This window comes from Chrysochloris asiatica, unplaced genomic scaffold (genome assembly GCF_000296735.1).
Source record: "Chrysochloris asiatica unplaced genomic scaffold, ChrAsi1.0 scaffold00078, whole genome shotgun sequence".
NCBI lineage: Eukaryota > Metazoa > Chordata > Mammalia > Afrosoricida > Chrysochloridae > Chrysochloris > Chrysochloris asiatica.
This window is the reverse complement of record NW_006408596.1, coordinates 897554-916032: the sequence shown is the minus strand read 5'-3', so window position 1 is coordinate 916032 and position 18479 is coordinate 897554. Positions and strand designations below refer to the sequence as shown.

Here is an 18479-nt window from a genome sequence, read left to right as displayed (position 1 = left end):
GGAAGTAGGATCGGCTGCAGAAGGAACAGGCGTGGGTTGGAGAATGTGGTTTGAGACTGATTTTGGATATGAAGCCGTTATTGATGAGGATGAGTGAAAGGTCTGACCCTGGGAATGGTCATGAAAACAGGAGAGAGGTTCCCAGGGGGAGTGACGGGCAGGAAGTGGGGCTGAAGGGAGGAGACGGAGGACAGAGAAGATGTGGGATCAGGGGCGTCAGGAAGCTGAAAGACTAGGCTGTTCTGGTCAACAAATTGAGTTTCTCTTGAAATAGCCAAATGGCAAACATTTGTAAAATACCACCTTTGTGGTCCTTTTGTGCTGATGTGGCTTGCTTGTGTTAAATGGGGAGGCAAAGGCTACTGAGCTCTCACGCAGAAGCTGTTACTGGGGTAGTCTTAAGTTCCTCCGCAAGGACTTACTGGTTTTCTTTTTTTCTCTTGTGAACAATTTCAGCCAAACTTGAGTAGGGAAAAAAAAAAAATGTTCCAATGTATACTCATTATCCAGGTTAGTTCAAAATGTACTTTTTATTTTTAGCTTGACTATGGCAGAAGATATGTATGTTGTTAAGTGCTGTCCAGTCGATTCTGACCCATAGCGACCCTGTACAGAGTTTCCGAGGCTGTAAATCTTTACGGGAGCAGAAAGCCTCATCTTTCGCCCATGGAACAGCTGGTAGTTTCGAACTGCTGACCTTAAGGCTTGCAGTCCGATTCGTAACCACTACGCTACCAGAGCTCCTTTGTATAGCAGCAAAAAAAAAAAAATGTCCACTTTCACTGTTCCTGAGGGTACAAGTCACTGGGTTAGCCAAGTCCTGCAGCCCTCCGTACTCACTGTTGACTGTGAGGAGTCCCCACACGGAAATGATTGTCCTTTCTCACAGCCGTGGCATTTCCAGCACTTGTCTGGTCGACATCGCATAATAAATACTCATGCAACATTCGTCCTTTTTTGTCTGACTTCTTTCACTCAGCGGCATGTCTTCAAGGTTCGTTCATCCCTGTCCCAGCAGATCTCTGAACTTCATAAAGCTGCTCTTTACAGCTCAGTAATCGTGTTTTATATGCAAACCACCGGCTTTTTGTTGTTTTTTTCCCCCTGAGAAGCCAGTTTGTTCTTTTAGTTGGGTTTTGTGTGTGGCCCGGAGACAGTCCACCTGTGACGTGAGCTCATGTGCAGCTCAGCACAATGTTTTCTAAAGGGAAATAAATACGTCATACAGATGTCCTGTCCAGCCTTTCATTTCCAAAGCGTGCTCCTTCATGTTCTAGCGACTGAAGTATATGAGGCAGTGTCCTGTGACAGGCCAGGGCAACTCCATCATCCCAGGATTTCCAAAGAAGAGATGCTGGAAGTTACAGGGCCACGTGAGAATATGGTTTTCATCCCTGCCTCTCAGTCCCACTGTTTGGGTTGAGCTTCATTCCTTGGACATCTGCTTTCCTTCTCCCCTGCTTCCCCTCTTGTGAAGGGTGTCCTGTTACCCAGGTTATACCTCTCAGCTTCCCTCCACATCCCTCCTGCCCCCCTACCCCCCAATCATTGAGCTTGTGTGAAGGAGACGTCTGTCACCCAAGAATATGCTGACACTAGTGTCCCCACTGCAGTCCCCTCCGTGAGCCCATGGCCTCAGGCCTGGCCTGGGAGCTGTTTCTTGGTTACTTGGTCCTGGCATGGAGGCCATCATCTGTCTCAGAGTAGTACAGCAGGGTCCCCAGCCTCTGTGTCCCAGTGTGGTTTGAGGTGTGCATGTAGTCTGTTGGGAGACCATTGCGGTGGGGTAACTGGATTTCTCTTCATGCAGAATCAGGAGGGTAGGTCTGGATTTCAGATCTAGCCGGTAATGAGCACAGCCCAGATCATACCTGGTGTTCTGTAGCACTCAATTCTCCACACTGCATATACGGCATTTCTCCGCTCATGGTGGTACGACTGATCTCCTTTATGAGTCTATAAGCACTTGGACAGGTACCATTTTAGGGTAGATCCTCAATGGTGAGTCTTTGTCCTTCTATCCTTTGGTTGGTCACATGGACAATTTCCTGGCATGTCTTTGGCTTTATCTTTCCTTTTTCCTACAGCATGTAGCCCAGCCCTGCCACAGTAGGGAGATTCATCAATGTGAGATGTTCTCAGCGTGTCTCCTGGTGAGAGTGAGAGTGGCAGTGGCCACTTCCTTCTCAAGAAAGACTCTTGGGAGGCCCTCATTGTAGGGTTGCGTTATCCCCGCTCAGAGCACAGGCTTGCCAGGGAGGATGCTGGGAGATCTAGAGGAGCTCTTGACCCAAGCGAATGTGCTTGGGATGTACTGGGACCATGACAGCCATTGGGATTGTACCACTGGGGTTGACCCTGGAACAATGCAGGGGTTAGGGAACTGACCTCGTACACAGTTGAAGAGTCACGTATAACTTGAGATCCCCAGCTGGCCCCCAGACTTCACTAATAGCCTGATGTTGACCAGAAGTCTTACCGAGAGTCAGCATTTATTTTGTACATTCTATGTATAGGAATCCTGGTGTGGCGCTGTGAGTTAATAAGCCAGACTGCAAAGCCGTTTGAACTACAAGCTTGGTGGTTCAAGCTCACCAGTCACTCCTTGGAAACCCTATTCAGGGTCGCTATGGGTCGGAACCAACTCGATGGCACTTAACAACAACAACATGTATACATCTTGGAGTCCTGGTGTGGTGCTCTGGGTTAATGTGCTGGATTGCGGTTTGAACCGTAAGGTTGGCGGTTCAAGCTCACCATCTGCTCCTCGGAAACCCTATACTGGGTTGCTGTGAGTGGGAACTGATTCGACAGCATTTAACAACAACAGTGTCTATACATCCTGAGGAGCTCTGGTTGCATAGTGGTTACAAGTTGTACTGCTAATCTCACAGTCACCAGTTCAAAACTACCAGTGGTGCCGTGAGAGAAAGATGAGGCTGCTTTCTGCTTCCGTAAAGATTTACAGCCTCAGAAACCCTATATGGGTCTCTATGACTTGGAACTGACTCCATGGCACATAGCCACCACCACCATGTATACATCTTAGGGGCGCTGTATGATAAGCACTGATCTTGGGTTCAGACCCACCAGCCATGTCTTAGAAGAAAGATGAGGATGTCTGTGTCCATAAAGATTTATTATAGTCTCGTAAAACCTATTTAGGGTCGCCATGAGTCAGAATTGACTCATTGGGTTTCGTTTCAATGCACCATATATTATAATAAAGTATGTGAGAAAAAGATACTAAGAAAATCACAATGAAAAGGAAGAGGAAACACATTTATAGCGCTGCACGCTACACTTATACCCAGGATGCTGTTTTCACTGAAAAGTAGTCACTGGTTTCCAAACCCGTGTTGTCCAAGGGTCAACTTTCATGTGGTTGCTTTCTCTATGTATCCATCACCTGCATCCTAATCATTATGAACTCATGAGATTTCATAGACTTCCTGTGCTTTGTTTAGCTACAGTCATTTATTCTTTTTGACTTGCGGTGGTCCCATTTTTGACCAATGGGAGTCCTCCGTACACGTCTCCAAAGTCAGAATTGCATTGCACGGTGTATCTGGAGAAGTCTTACTCTTCCGTCGTCTCCTTCCTCTTCTGCAGTTAACTCATTTAAATTAAATTTTGGATCATTTTTCTCTGTGTTTGTTTTTCTGCATGTCACCTCTCTTGTCACATACAGGGTTGCTTACTCTTGTGCCTTGCTTCTACTTACCTGTCTTACCTGGGTCCATGCTATACGTTCATTCTTTTGTTAATGCTTGGCCAATATCTCATGGTGAGTAAGTGGTACTGTTGTTCAGCCAGCCAGTCCCTAAGAGATGGATAGACATCTGGGTAGTCTGCAACTTGCTTGTGAGTAACCTGGTGCATAAGGCATTTCCTATTAAGAAGACCTGTTGGTGTCATGTCATGAATGAAACACAGGGGGGGAAATAGGGCAGTGGGAGATGTGCTGTCATTTGCTGTACCACAACGAGGCAGGCTGTGTCTGGGGGTGTTGAGGGGGCCTAGATTTCTCTTACAGCTTCACTCCATAATACCTCCCCTGTATCAAAACAGCACAGTGAGCAGCATCCACAACCCACGACCTCACCCCCCCAACTGGCCCTAACAGCTGTCTTCATCAAAAAACGGGGGACACCAAAAATAACAGCACACTCCACATGCTTTGGAGGAGGCAGTGAGGTTCAAACAGGAACTAATTATGGGCTGCTTCTGTAGGGAGGGGACAGACAGTGAAGCCACACACACAGTGAGGGAGAACATTTCAATCCCTGGAAGCTGTGTGTACAAAGGGCAGGAAGTAGCTTCCAGCATCTGAGGAGGACACCGGTGGCAGAATGCAGTGTTTTTTAGGGTGAGGATTTGGGGGTTATTTTAAGTACATCAGGAAGTCAGGAAGGGCAATGAGGCAGGAGAATGGCATTTGATTGGGATCTATGCGGTACTTATTCTTCATAGAGAGTAGACGGCAGCTCACATAATGACGTTTTATCTTCCAGCATAGCGACAGTGTATCTGCTCATGTTCAGAGAGGACAAGGGCTTCCGGATGCTGCCTGACTGGTTTCTTCCCCACATGTAGCTCTGCTGTGGGACTCCTTTCTTTCTCCACCAGACTCCCCTTGACATTGCTCAGATCATTAAAACAAAGGCTTGTGATTGGATTATGTACTTGGGTTATTTACAGGAGCATGATATCTACAAATTCTCTTCTTCAGACCTGAAACTCCAAGTGACACATCTCTCTGGGAAATACTGGCACTTCCTCCTCAAGACCCACCCAGGTTCGTGCCACTGTTGTCCTTTTATACAAGGTGAACCCTGGCTCAATTGGCCATGTCAGAACACAAAGACGTTTCTAATGAATGAATTTATGTTTCTGTCATAGGGGACTGGCGTGGCCCCCACGGAGAGACTCTTCAAAGAGAAAGACTGTCGACGCACCAGGCACCCAAGCTCCTTGCTTTCTACGAAGGTCCCCTGTCTGATGAGTAGGGGGCAGAATATTGGACTGATTCTCCTGGGGGAGGCTGCAAGGGACCAAGGCCAGCCAGCAGCCTCTCACTCTCACTTGCAGGGGACCTTGTGTAACCCGTGCTCTAGGAGTGAGGCACACACCGTTGTTCTGCACAAGCAAGATTGCAGGGGCTCAAAGCTGCAAAGGTTTGCACCTTGGGAGCCCCTTGGCATGGTGATAGCTCAGAATCTAACAGGCGGTTCTGTGTCCATGAGTACCAGAGTCTGTGCACGAGTAGACGTCCCTTTATAATTAGTAATAATAAGACGACGTGAGGAACACTATGCAGAAAGAAGCCTTCCATAGAAAGACAGGCAGGGAGAAGCTCAGGCCGACCTTCAACTTACCTGACAGAGCAGGCCTGAGCCAAGCGGCCATGGTGGCCAAATGAGAGTCTGTCTGAGCCCAGTAGCCTGGAGCCCCGGGACTAGGGTAGTTGTCAGGACCGTTTCCCCTCACACTCACGATACCAAATAGGAAACATGATCTACAAGTGCCCCATGTGTAGGGAATTCTTCTCTGAGCGAGCTGATCTCTTTATGCATCAGAAAGTCCACAGTGCCGAGAAGCCCCACAAGTGTGACAAGTGTGACAAGGGTTTCTTCCATATATCAGAGCTGCACATTCACTGGCGAGACCACACTGGCGAGAAGGCCTATAAATGCGATGATTGTGGGAAAGATTTTAGCACGACTACCAAACTTAACAGACACAAGAAGATTCACACAGTGGAGAAGCCCTATAAATGTTACGAGTGTGGCAAAGCCTTCAATTGGAGCTCCCACCTCCAGATCCACATGAGAGTTCACACAGGGGAGAAGCCCTATGTCTGCAGTGAGTGTGGGCGGGGCTTCAGTAACAGCTCCAACCTCTGCATGCATCAGAGAGTGCACACGGGGGAGAAGCCTTTCAAATGTGAGGAGTGCGGCAAGGCCTTCAGGCACACATCCAGCCTCTGCATGCACCAGAGGGTGCACACCGGGGAGAAGCCCTATAAATGCTATGAATGTGGCAAGGCCTTCAGTCAGAGCTCTAGCCTCTGCATCCACCAGAGGGTGCACACCGGGGAGAAGCCCTACAGATGCTGTGGCTGCGGCAAGGCCTTCAGTCAGAGCTCCAGCCTTTGCATCCACCAGAGGGTGCACACCGGGGAGAAGCCCTTTAAATGTGATGAGTGCGGCAAGGCCTTCAGTCAAAGCACCAGCCTCTGCATCCACCAGAGGGTGCACACCAAGGAGAGGAACCATCTCAAGATATCAGTTCTATAACACATTTTGCTCAGAGCAAAAGATCTGAAAACCCGTAAGTGCCACTAGGAAGGAACCCCTGTAAATACCCACATGATCCCAAGAAATTTGTGCGGCAATCCCCTAGCAGCACATCCTTTGTGCAAAGGCTTATGTGAGGCTGATTTCTTGATTCAGGTCAAGTGTGTGCCACGGCTTGGCTTTGAACGTGAGATCCCTCTGGAAGTCAGCCAGGTTCGAGTTGTGGTCATGCGCTTCTGCGATTTCAGTGTTATGCTTCGGTGGATGAAATAGGATGTAAAAATCACTGTCACCGTCCAACCTCCCGAGTTACCTTCTGTCCCGGCTTTACTGAAAAGTTTTCCTGACACTGTCCCCTCTGGGGCCCCAGGCCCTCCCTTCCTCTTGATTAAGGCATACTGGTGAATCCAGTTGGAATGGACAGCTCCCACCAAGCTCATGTTCTGGTATTTTTGAGGTTACCATTCCCTTCAGCCTCTATACAGGTTATCACATGGTCATTCTTTCTGAACCTGCTTCCCTACACGTCGTTCTCAAAGCACCCGTCAATACCCACCCCTTCCTAGGTGGCATTCAATTTCACTTTAGGTTGTAGGTGACTCGTCCTATCCATCCCTTGGCCTTTTAGAGAAATTGTTGGCAGACACACATGCCCTTGAACATTGTTTGAACTGTTTTCATTTCATGGATTCTGCTAATCACTGTGTGTCTCTCTGTCTGTCAGTCAGACTTTCTCGTGTCCTCACATACTTTTAACTTGAACTGTTGAGGAGATAGCTGAGTGTAAATAGCTGGGAGGAAGACGCCAGCGAAGTTGATACTTGCCTCCATCCAGAATCGCCCTCAGAGGCCCTTCCTGTAATGCAGGCAACTGCTGGCGTAGCTCGGGGAGCCCTCATGAGAAGCGGGTGGTCAGAGGAGTCACCCATAAGTCAGTCTCGGCTTCTGTAATTATGGGCAATAATGTGTGGGCGTGCAGCATCCTTTCTACCCCTTCATTGAGGGGTACATGCCCATTCCCTTTTCGCCACGACTGTCCGTTGTTGATCATTCTTTGTTCTCCATTCATTTAACAAATAGTGACTGAGTGCCCCCTTTGGGGCCAGGCACTGTGCCGGGTGCTGGGAACAGTGAGACAGACAAGGTCCCTGCTTGTGGAGGAGACAGATGATAAATACTGTAGTTGAGGTAGTCAGTACTATGAAGAAAATAAAACTGGGTGATGATTTAGCTTGGTGGGGGGCGGGGGTGGGGCAGGCCTTTCCCAGGGTGGAGGGGCTCAGCTGTGGGGAGGGGGAGGTGCTGAGTTCCGCTCAGTATCCTGATGTTTGTAGGCCTGGGGGGTTTTTTTGTTGGTTGGTTTTGGTTGTTTGCTAGATATTAAAAACTCATGTGGAGGAACTCAAGGAATGTTTAGAAGACCAAAAGTCCCCAATGACAACAAAAAGCAGCCAGTTTTTCCCTCTGTTTCTCCTGTCGTTCCTCGTCACTGCTACCCCACACGTAGTCCTTTTGCTCAGGAAGTCTTTAGGGGAAAGTGAGGATCTTTGACGCTCTGAAGTGGGTGACCAGCTTAGTGCTACCTGTCAGCTGTGGGAGAGGCTGGAAAACGAAGTACTCACCGGATCATGGAAATACTGAAACCATGGGTGATTTTTTTTTTTTTTTTTTTCCTTTCCACATTTTGAATTTCTTCCGTTTGACTGGAAGGGGTTTTTGCATAACTAAAACCTCAGCGCATGGAGGGGCCCCCAAAAGGAGCTCCCAATGAGTGGGTGGATTTGGAACCCCCAGGTGGGACTTCAGGGTAAAGAGCTCCATGTCTGGAGGTTCAGGCACATCTACTCAAAAGTTTTGGATACGACACTTGACAGCCATCTCCTTGGTAGAGAGAGAGGGCGGGTTTAATTATTTAAGAAAGCCCCTTCCAGGCCTGAATTTGGAGACGCTGAATTACTGTAGTGTCTGTCATTCTTTCATGTCCCAATAGCGTGGAGCAGTAGAGAAAAACCTAGATTTTAGTTAATAGAGAGCCCGTTGAAATATCATTGATAGAATTTTAGTTTTAGGAAAACTCGGTTTGATTTCTAGCTTTATCACTATTAGGTATGTGAGCTTGGGCAAATTGCTGAACTTTTGAGTCTAGTTTTCTCATGTACAGAATGAGGATATTCGGCTGAATGATCTCCGAGTTCCCAACTAGTCCTAGAGTTCTATATTTCTACATAGTTGAATTATTTTATCATGCTGTTGCTGGGGAATATGACTAACACTTTTGAAGCTACTAATTTTATGTCAAGCTTTAAAGTCCATAATTGTTATCTTTGGGAAATATTATTTGACCTACAGTATGTCCAAATCAATTTAATAAAATCACTTTATAACAGGGTTCTGTGTTTGGCATGTAGTTGTGTGGCATGTAGTTGGTTGTGAGTGTATTTGTATGTAAGTGTAGGGGGATATTGGCTTGTGTAGTAACAAGACACTTGAGAGTAAAGGAGGTGATGTGAGTGTGTAAGTGTGGAAATTAGCGTGTACATTAACAAGATGCGTGAGCGTACAGAAAGTATGAGTGTATTTGTGTGAACGTGTGTTGGGAATTGGTGTGTGTGTTAACAAGATGCTTGAGAGTAAAGGGGGTGTTGTATTTGTGTGTAAGTGGAAATTAGCATGTGCGTTAACAAGATGCCTGAGCGTACAGCAAATATGAGTGTATTTATAAGTGTGGTGGGAATTGGTGTGTGCGTTGAGACACGAGAGTAAAGGAGGTGTTGTGAGTTTTGTAAGTGTGGGAATTGGCATGTAAAGACACATGAGAGTAAAGGAGGTGTTGTGAGTATTTGTAAGTGTGGTGGGAATTGGCGTGTGAGTTAAGACACAAGAGTAAAGGAGGCGTTGTGAGTGTGAGTATTTGTGTGTAAGTATGGGAATTGGCGTGTATGTTAACAAGACACCTTAGAGTAAAGGAGTTGTGGTCAGCACTCACTTGCAGACAACAGGACTAAGCTGGGACTGTCCCAGGCAAGCCAGGGTCTGAGAACACTCAGCCCAGGCAGGTAGCATGCGTACGTGATGAACAGAGAGGTCTGTGGCATGCTGTGGAAGGCCTGCCCTGCTGCAAGTCCCAGCATGGAACACAGCCTAAGGGTCCCACAGATTCTCTGATGGAAAAACCAACTACCTAGGTTTTTATATACCTTTTCATCGAGACATCTTAACAACTAACTCCTGGTCCTAGTCTGGCCCACTCTGGTCATGTGTGTTACCTGTCTGAGCAGTGGAGTCACCCCTTCTCTGGCCCCACTGACATTAGCCATGATGTGCTCCTTGCTGAGGTGGTGGTCTGTGCTCTTTACAGGTCTCAACGACAGTGGTTCATTTACTCATTATGAGGGGGGCAAGTCTGTATGCATCCCACCATGATGATGTGGGGCAACCCAAGCTGGCCCTTATGAGGTGTGTGTGTGTGGGGCGTGCACATGTGGCCCATTGTTGGGTTACTCCTGATGCCTGCTAGAATTTAGGGCTTTGAGAGAGGGGTCAAGGATGACATCACAGTTGACAACTTGGGAATTGGTGGGACATTTCATCTTCAAGACGGGAAGATCTTTGGATCCGAGTACCAAGCAGTCAGAAGGACAGCTGTAGGAGGCTTTGAGCACCCAGACCCAGGTAGAAGGATTCCTTTGTGTTGGGTGAGCTTGGACACGATGCCTTCCAGGGGACCTTCTAACTCTTGGTTCTGTTATTTTAAATTTTTGAATTATCTATCAAGTAACTTTCCAGTGCAATTAGCTGCGATTCTTAGGGATTTGAAATCATCACCAGCCAGGGCCCAGTATAAATAACACCAATAGCAATGCTGAGCTAAGGTATGGATCACATGAAGAGAGCTGGAAAGAATGAAGATTACATTTATTCGGATCTTTTGCAGCTTTTTCATTGGTCTAACAATCAGTTCTCACCTATAAAATGGTTTTGAAAGTGCCTAGCTCTTGAGATCGTTTGGGGAGCAAAATACCGTAAACCTGTGCAAAATGTCCAGCATTTAGTAATGTAACAGAAAAAGGCACCAGAACGTGAGTCCCAGTGGGCAATGCTGGAAGACATCTGGGTGGTACCCAGAGTTCTCGTTCAGCAGTGCTTTGGAGGGACAGACTTGGGAGGATGGTACTAAAGCATCCAGGGGTGGGGTTGGGGTCAGGATCGAGTGGGTAGTAAAGACCAGGACTCTCTTAGGACAGTCTGGACATGGACAGACAGGAAGGTGGGTATTAGGACACATTGTTACATACAGGCATGCCTTGTTCTGCACTTTTCAGATAGTATGTTTTATACGAATTAAAGATTTGTGGCAACCTCGTGGTGACCGCTTTGTCCACACTATCCACAAAATGTGACAGACTCAAAGTGGGCACTCTTGCCACATTTTCCGGCAGACAGCATGTGCTCACTTTCAGAGTGTCACATTTTGGTCTTTTTTACAACACAACGAGCTTCAAAAAGTTTGTGGGAAAATGGAATGAAAGATCACAGAATTTCTCCTTGAACTTTTAAAAGCCTGACATTTCCCAGTTTTCTATCATGCGACACTCCCAAGACTTCCGTGTAGAGTCGCTATAATGTCTCTGTGCGTATGACACCCTTGATTGTGATCATCGCTGTGTGGCTGTGCTCTGGGACTTGTCCCACATCATCTCTGAGGGCGACCTGAGAGTGGAAATCCACATGGGCACAATATCTTCCCTGAAGTAACAGGGTGTGGGGTAGTGAGTGGATTTCTTACAGAAACTGGTGTGAAGTCTGGGTTCTGTGTCCAAGCTGAAACGGTAAGTATCACACGCATGTAACATGGGAGGTCACCCACAAGAGCATAAACTCCTAGACATGCTTGAGTCTCCAGGAGATGGTCCAGCTTCCATGGATCATGAGGCTAATGGGGACCCCCAGGGCAGGAAGGGCTCTGGGCATCTTTATTACCCAGCATACAGAAGGTGGGATAACTTTATAAGCATATGGAAATGCAACCTTAAGAGTTCTTGTTTTTTATCACCCACCCCATTACAATTGATAGTATTAGCAGATGGTGAGGGAATCCAAGGACCAGGCCTTTGGCCCTGTGCTTGTTAGCAAACCCTGGTCTGCCTTTTGGTAGAAGGTGACATCATACAGATCAAAGCTTTGGATCCTTCAGATCATGTTGTTCTGACTCATAGCAACCCTATACAGGGTTTCCAAGGAGCGATGGCGGAGTTGAATCACCCATCTTTCAATTAGCAGTCCCACACTAATTCGACTATGCCACATCAGGATTCCCACTCAGATCAGAAGTATATGCAAATCAGATGTGCTTTTAGAGGGAAATGACAGCATCCTGGTGTGGCACTGTGGGTATGCACCAGACTGCAAAGCCGCTTGAACTGCAAGGTTGGCGGTTCAAGCTCACCAGCTGCTTCTTGGAAACCCTGTACAGGGTCGCTATGAGTTGGAATTGACATGACGGCACTTAACAACAACAACAGTCAGACTCCATGTTTTGTGTGTGTGCCCTGCCAGTTATATGAGGGGGCTTCCATAAATTTGTGGAGCAGAAGAATGGTTAAACAAACTTTGGCACATGCACACAATGGAATATTACGCAATATTGAAGAGTAACTTAGAATCTGCAAAGCACCTCACAACATGGATGAACCTGGAAAACTTATGCTAAGTGAAATTTGTCAGTCATAAAAGGACAGATATTGTGTGAGACCACTGTTGTCAAAAGTTAAGAATATTTTCATGCTAAATTCTATGAAGGAGCTCTGGTAGCATAGTGGTTATGAATCAGGCTGCGAACCGCAAGGTCAGCAGTTCGAAACTTCCAGCTGTTCCGTGGGAGAAAGATGAGGCTTTCTGCTCCCGTAAAGATTTACAGCCTCAGAAACCCTGTTCAGGGTCGTTACAAGTCGGAACCAACTGCACAGCACATAACAACCAACAAATGTAGGCTAAAGCACTGACCGCAAGGTTGATTTAACCATAAGGTCAGCGATTGAAACTCATCAGCCACTCCTTGGTTGCTATGAGTTGGAACCATCTCCACGGCCCTTAACAACAGGAATGATGATGGTTACAGGGTGGATGGGGGTGGGGGTGGGGGAGTGACTAGAGGTAAATACTGCTAACTGATGGCACACGGAGGGGATTGCAGTCCTTGTTATGACACAAAGTGTGTGGTTTGTTGGATGTGGAACTGATGATCTGTTCGTAAACCTTCACTCAAGTCACAATAAAAAGTTATAAGAAAAAGTTTGTAGAAAATTGCCACTGTCTTTTCATTCCATCTATCCACGTACTTTTTGAAGCCCCACTGTATTTCTGATTTTCTGTTTCTGTAAGAAATTCAAGATGTTGCTCACCCCTCATTTTCTCAGTTCTCTTCTGGCCCAGGGCTTCTCCTCCACAGGAATTAGAATGCAGGGGTGCTTTGGAGAGCTTTTAAACCTGGTTTCCTTAGGTGACCTTCAGGGAGGTTAGAACCTCACGTATCTGTGTGTAAAATGTTGTGTATATGTGTGTTTCTAAAAGCAGGGCTTTCATCAAACTAGGGACATGTGTTCTTTATCAGAACACACAGCTAATGTAACTGTGCTGCCCCCCCCTTCCCCCCCATCGTGCAGAGACACCTGGAGCAGGGCAGTGGTGGGTCATTGGGACGCTGGGCTGCGTTGTGAGGATCTGTGCTGTGAAGAGACTCGTGCATGCGCTGTTGGCCCCGGTTCAGTGGAACGTAATGTGTTGAAGTTTGGAGGTCAGTTCGGTAAGCTGTGTGGGTGTTGGCAGGTGGGACTTCTGAGGGAACTTTGAATAGAGAACCCAGATCCACACCTGCCTATCTCCTGGCTGCAGAGGAGGCGGTTCAGGCTGAAATCGGGGCAGGCTCCCCAGTGCTGTTGGTTGTATTGAAGTCCTCAGATAAACCAGTCCACACTGCTTGGTAATGTGTTCAGCCGCGTACACTTTCTATGCCGCATTTAACCTGGAGGACACGAGATGACATCCCTTATCCATGTTTAATCAGTCATCTTGAGTCTTCATCTTGGTGTCCCCAAAACGTTCTGGCTCTAGAACTCTCCCCTCTACTGTGCCCCCCTTTTCTGAGATGAGGAAGAGATTGCCAGGGACTTTAGTCCTAAGAGAAGTAAGTTCTGCTTCTAAGGACCCGAGGACCACAAGCTGGGGGCTTTCACTGGTACATACCCACCACAATCCACTGCCACTGAGTAAATTCCAACTTAAAATGACCATACTCAGGCACTCTGAGACTCTAACTCTTCTTTCTCCATAGAAGTGGCTGTGGGTTAGTCCAACGCCTAACCCACAGTGCCAGCAGACCCGATGACCTATTTCAACGTTGGAAAACGCCCTGAACCATCTGTATGCTGTGTAACAGGACAGCAGGAAGAGAAAGGAAAAGAGCAATCAAGTAGAAATTAAAGCCGGCAGCAGTAAATTCAAGGATACCATTCATCATAGTTAATGGGTATGGGCCACGTTCTGCTATCTATGGGTAGTTTCAAGTTTGGATAAAAAAAATATACCACAAACACGTACACATGTGGATGGCAAGAGAACACAGTGACCCACAAGGCTGCAATACAGGACTGGAAAACATATGGGAGAAATACCCCCGCCCCCCCCAAAAAAAGGCGGGGGAATGGTATTATTGTCAATCAAAAGAAAACTCCAGCTTGGGTGGGGGTGGGGGCGTGGGCAGAACATCCAGTGGATAAAAGCGTTATTTGGTATTCATAAAAGGAATAGTTCCATCAAGAAGATATAATAGATCCTTTTACACTGCTAACAACAGAGCTCAGGAAGGAAGAGAGCCAATTTGCATTTCTGGAAAGAAATTAAGTCACTCCCACTCACAGTAGCCTATTGCTAGTCGCTATCTCAAAGAAGTTTGCGAACCAACTAGACAGAGAAAGAAGGTGGGAGCGATGAATGGGGCTGCAAACCTCAAGGCCAGCAGTTCGAAACTCCCAGTTACCCCATGGGAGAAAGATGAGGCTTTCTGATCCCGTAAAAATTTACAGCCTCGGAAACTCCATACAGGATCGTTATGAGTCGGAACCGACTCCACAGCATACAGTCACCACCACCATGATGGCATCTTTCTCCTGCATAAGTAGCTGGTGGGTTCAAACTGTCAACCTGTCTGTTAGCAGTCAAGTACGTAAGCACTCCTTCATTCAAGCTGTACGGTGTTCGAGTTTTTATTTTAGAGCGGTGTTTGAGTCTTTATTGAGAGTATCTAAATTTCCTATTCCTTTCATCTGTTAATATACAAAGCCACTTTTAAAAATAATGATAAAACCTTTTTTGGTCGTAGTATTTTGAAAAATGTTTGAGAATTTATGCAGATCAAAGAGTATAACCTTCAGTATGGATTGAAATCCTTAGAACTGGACCAGTATGCAACATCATAGTAAACAGAGAAAAGATTGAAGTTGTCAACAGTTTCATTTTACTTAGGTCCACAGTCAACACCCATAGAGGCAATAGCTAAGAAATAAATGACATATTGCACTGGGCAAATCTGCTGCAAAAGCTATCTATAGAGTGTTAAAGAGCAAAGCTGTCACTTTAAGGACTAAGGTGCGCCTGACCCAAGCCATGGAATTTTTAATGAACCTCATATGCATGTGAAAACTGGACAATAAAAGAGGAAAGCGATAGAAGGAATGATACCTGGGAATGGAATTCGGGGTGTTGGTGAAGAATACTGACTAGACCATGGACTGCCAGAAGAACAGTCTGTGTTGGAGGAAGTACGGCCAGATGCTCTTTGGAAGCGAGGACGGGGAGACTTTGTCTCACATACTTTGGACACATTGTCAGGGAAGACCAGTCCCTGGAGAAGGACAGCATGCTAGGTAAAAGCAGAGGGTCGGTGACAAAGAGGAAGACCCTCAGTGACATGAACTGATACAGTGGCCTCAAAAATGGACTCAAGTATAGCAGTGACCGTGAGGACGGTGCAGGACTGGACAGTGTTTCGTTCTGTTGCACTTGGGGTCACCATGTGTCAGAGCTGACTTGTCAGCACCTAACGCCAACAGCATAATCTTAGATTGCACAGTGAAAGCGTCTCATTTAAAGACACATTTAGAAGCTTTCTATCTTCAGTGTTCTAGAAGAAACTACACAGTTCAGAAAGCACAGCCAAGCTCATCTCTAATGGCATGATCCTTGGTGATTGAGCTTATTAGATTTTGACATTTCGCCTGTTTCCAGGACTGGTAAGTCTATTCAGATACCTCTACCCCATTTATAGTTTTCTAGAAAATCATCCATCTGGAGGATCTTCTAATATAGTTTAGAGATAGCCATAAATCGCTAGATTCTTTAATTGATATTTTGATAGACAAGCCTTGCTCGTTCCTCATACTGCATACTGTATTTCATTGATTAGACTTGCTGCATTTCCCAGGCTCTCCTCCGCCACTTCCCCAAAGACTCTGGTTAGTTCTGGGCAGTTCATTATTCTGCTTACTGATTCCTTGTGGTTCCATTTATTACTGTTAATCACTTCTTTTCCTTAATTTTATCTTGTTAGACTTTATGTAGTTTTTTGTGTGTGTGTGTATTGGAGGCTGCGGACTAACTTTTCTATTTAATAATGAATATATGAAGGCCGTACATTCTCTACAGGAAAAAAAAATGTGTTTCTACATAATCCAAGACTAGTAACTAGGCTGCAAAGAGCTCTGGTAGCGTAGTGGTTATGAGTCGGGCTGCCAACCTCAAGGTTAGCGATTCGAAACTACCAGTGGGTCTGCAGGAGAAAGATGAGGCGTTCTGCTCCCATAAAGATTTATAGCCTCGGAAACCCTGTGCAGGGTCACTGTGAGTCAGAACCAACTCCACGGTACTTAACAACAACAACATGTAACTGGGCTGCAGGGAGTCCCTACCTGTTGTTGGCTTTGAAATGAAACTCCCTCGTTTCCACTACTTTCTAAACAGATTATCTGCAGTTACCTGTGCCTCTTGGACCCAAGAATGATTTAGAAAGCTGATGGTTCAAACCCACCAGCCACTGTGAGGGAGAAAGATGAGGAGTCTGCTTCTGTAAGATGTACACTCCTGGAAACCCTGTGGGACTATTCTAGTCTGTCCTGTGGGGTTGCTCTGAGTTCGAATCCACTTTACTTTTGGTTGGGGGGTATGACATTTTTCCTTTCAAGAACTGGCACAGAAAGAGAAACAAGGCCTCTTTCCCTGGGAAGAGTTAGGGGAGGGACCCCAGAATGGCCAATTGATAGTTCTTTCATGTGGGTGGAACCCTCATAATAGATATCCCTTAGAATTCTAAAGAAGGATATGACTATTTGCTTGCAGATCTGAGTTTAGACACTATAGTGTAGTGATTACGAATCAGGCTGCGAACCTTAAGGCCAGCAGTTCGAAACTACCAGCCACTCCGTGGGAGAAAGATGAGGCGTTCTGCTCCCGTAAAGATTTACAGCCTTGGAAACCCTGTACAGGGTCGCTATGGGTCGGAAACGACTCAACGGCACTTAACAACAACAAGATGAACACTGCTAACCACAGGTTGGTGGTTCAAATCTACCAGTCGCTATTTGGAAATCCTATACAGGGTCAGTATGAGTCAGAACCAACTCAGTGGCAGCAACAACACAGGCTTATGTAAGGAGCCCTGGTAGCATAGTGGATTACAAGCTGGGCTGCTAACTGCAAGGTCAGCAGTTCAAATCTACCAGTCACTCCTCAGGAGAAAGATGAGGCTTTCTGTTCCCATAAAGACTTACAGCCTCAGAAACCCTATACAGGGTCACTGTGAGTCGAAACTGACCCAGTGTCTCACCACCACCACCACCACCATACAAGGTTATGCAAGGTGAGTTAAGGAAAATGTATTTGGTTATCTTTTTGTGTGTGTCACTGTAGACAGATACAAAAGCAAAAAAATGAAAAGGCACTTCTAAGCTGCTGCTGCTGCGTGCCATGGAGTCGGTTCCGACCCATAGCAACCCTGTACAGGGTTTCTGAGGCTGTAAATCTTTACGGGAGCAGAAAACCTCATCTTTGTCCCATGGAGCAGCTGGTAGTTTTGAACTACTGACCTTGCGGTTTGCAGCCCGATTTGTAACCACTACGCTACCAGAGCTCCTTGCACGTCTAAGCAGCCGCCATTTAAGTTTAGCAGTCTCTTCCCGTTGACGAGGGCGAGTCCCCAAAACTTGTGTGTCTGAGCTCTGGGAGGCTTTGTCCTTAGAACAGCAGCTGGTTTTGTTCCAGTCCATAAAAGAGAGCATTTGCCAAATCCTAAGTTGTTGTTAAGTGCCTTCTAGTCAGTTCCAACCCATTGTTAAGTGCCATTGAGTGAATTCTGACCCACAGCAACCCTGTAATAGGATTTCCAAGGAGCAGCTGGTGAGCTTGAACCACCAACTCGGCAGTTCAAATCGACTTTGCAGTCCAGTGCATTGACTCACAGTGCCACACTAGGATAGGGTTTCTGAGGAGTGGCTAGTGAGTTTGAATCACCAACCTTGTGGTTCACACCAACTTTTCAGTTCGGCACATTAACCCACAGCGCCACACCAGGACTCTGAATTTCAAGAGAGGGTCCCAAGTAGACTTTACTTTCAAAGGTCTATTTCAGGGAGATCAGGATACAGATCTGACCTTTCTCCTGTTTTCTTGTATTACCCACAGGCTAAGAACACCTTTTATATTTTTAGATGGTGAAAAAAAGAATCCGAATTATCTGTAAATGTTAAAAGGCTATGACATTCAAATGCCAGTGTGTGTCAGTAAAGTTGTATCAGCACCACCACGCTTGTGCCTTTACGTATTCTCCAGGGCTCCTTTCATGAGACCAAAGCAGAGTTGTGTAGTTGTGACAGGTGAGACAGGCTAGACATCTAAACTGTTACCGAGAACACTTGTAACACAGTCATGAAGTTGGGATGGCCCGGAGAAGGAAAGGAGGGAGGCAGAACTGTGAAGAGGGCTCAGGGTTGGGAAGAGATGGAGAGGTGGGTTTCATAGGTGGACGAGCCCCTTGTACACACGGCCTCAGAAGTGGTAGGCCGGGGAGAACAGTAGCAGTGACGATCAGTACTGGAGTCAAGGACTAAGCAGTTGGGAATGGAGACAAAGGTC

General features: G+C 46.5%; 1 protein-coding gene across 1 annotated transcript; it reads left to right on the top strand.

Moving 5' to 3' along the window:
• Positions 1–5485: 5485 nt before the first annotated feature.
• On the top strand, positions 5486–6354 carry ZNF664 (zinc finger protein 664). The gene has a single exon (XM_006865364.1). The coding sequence runs from the start codon at positions 5514–5516 to the stop codon at positions 6297–6299; it is 786 nt and encodes a 261-aa protein (XP_006865426.1). The 5' UTR covers positions 5486–5513; the 3' UTR covers positions 6300–6354.
• Positions 6355–18479: the final 12125 nt, after the last annotated feature.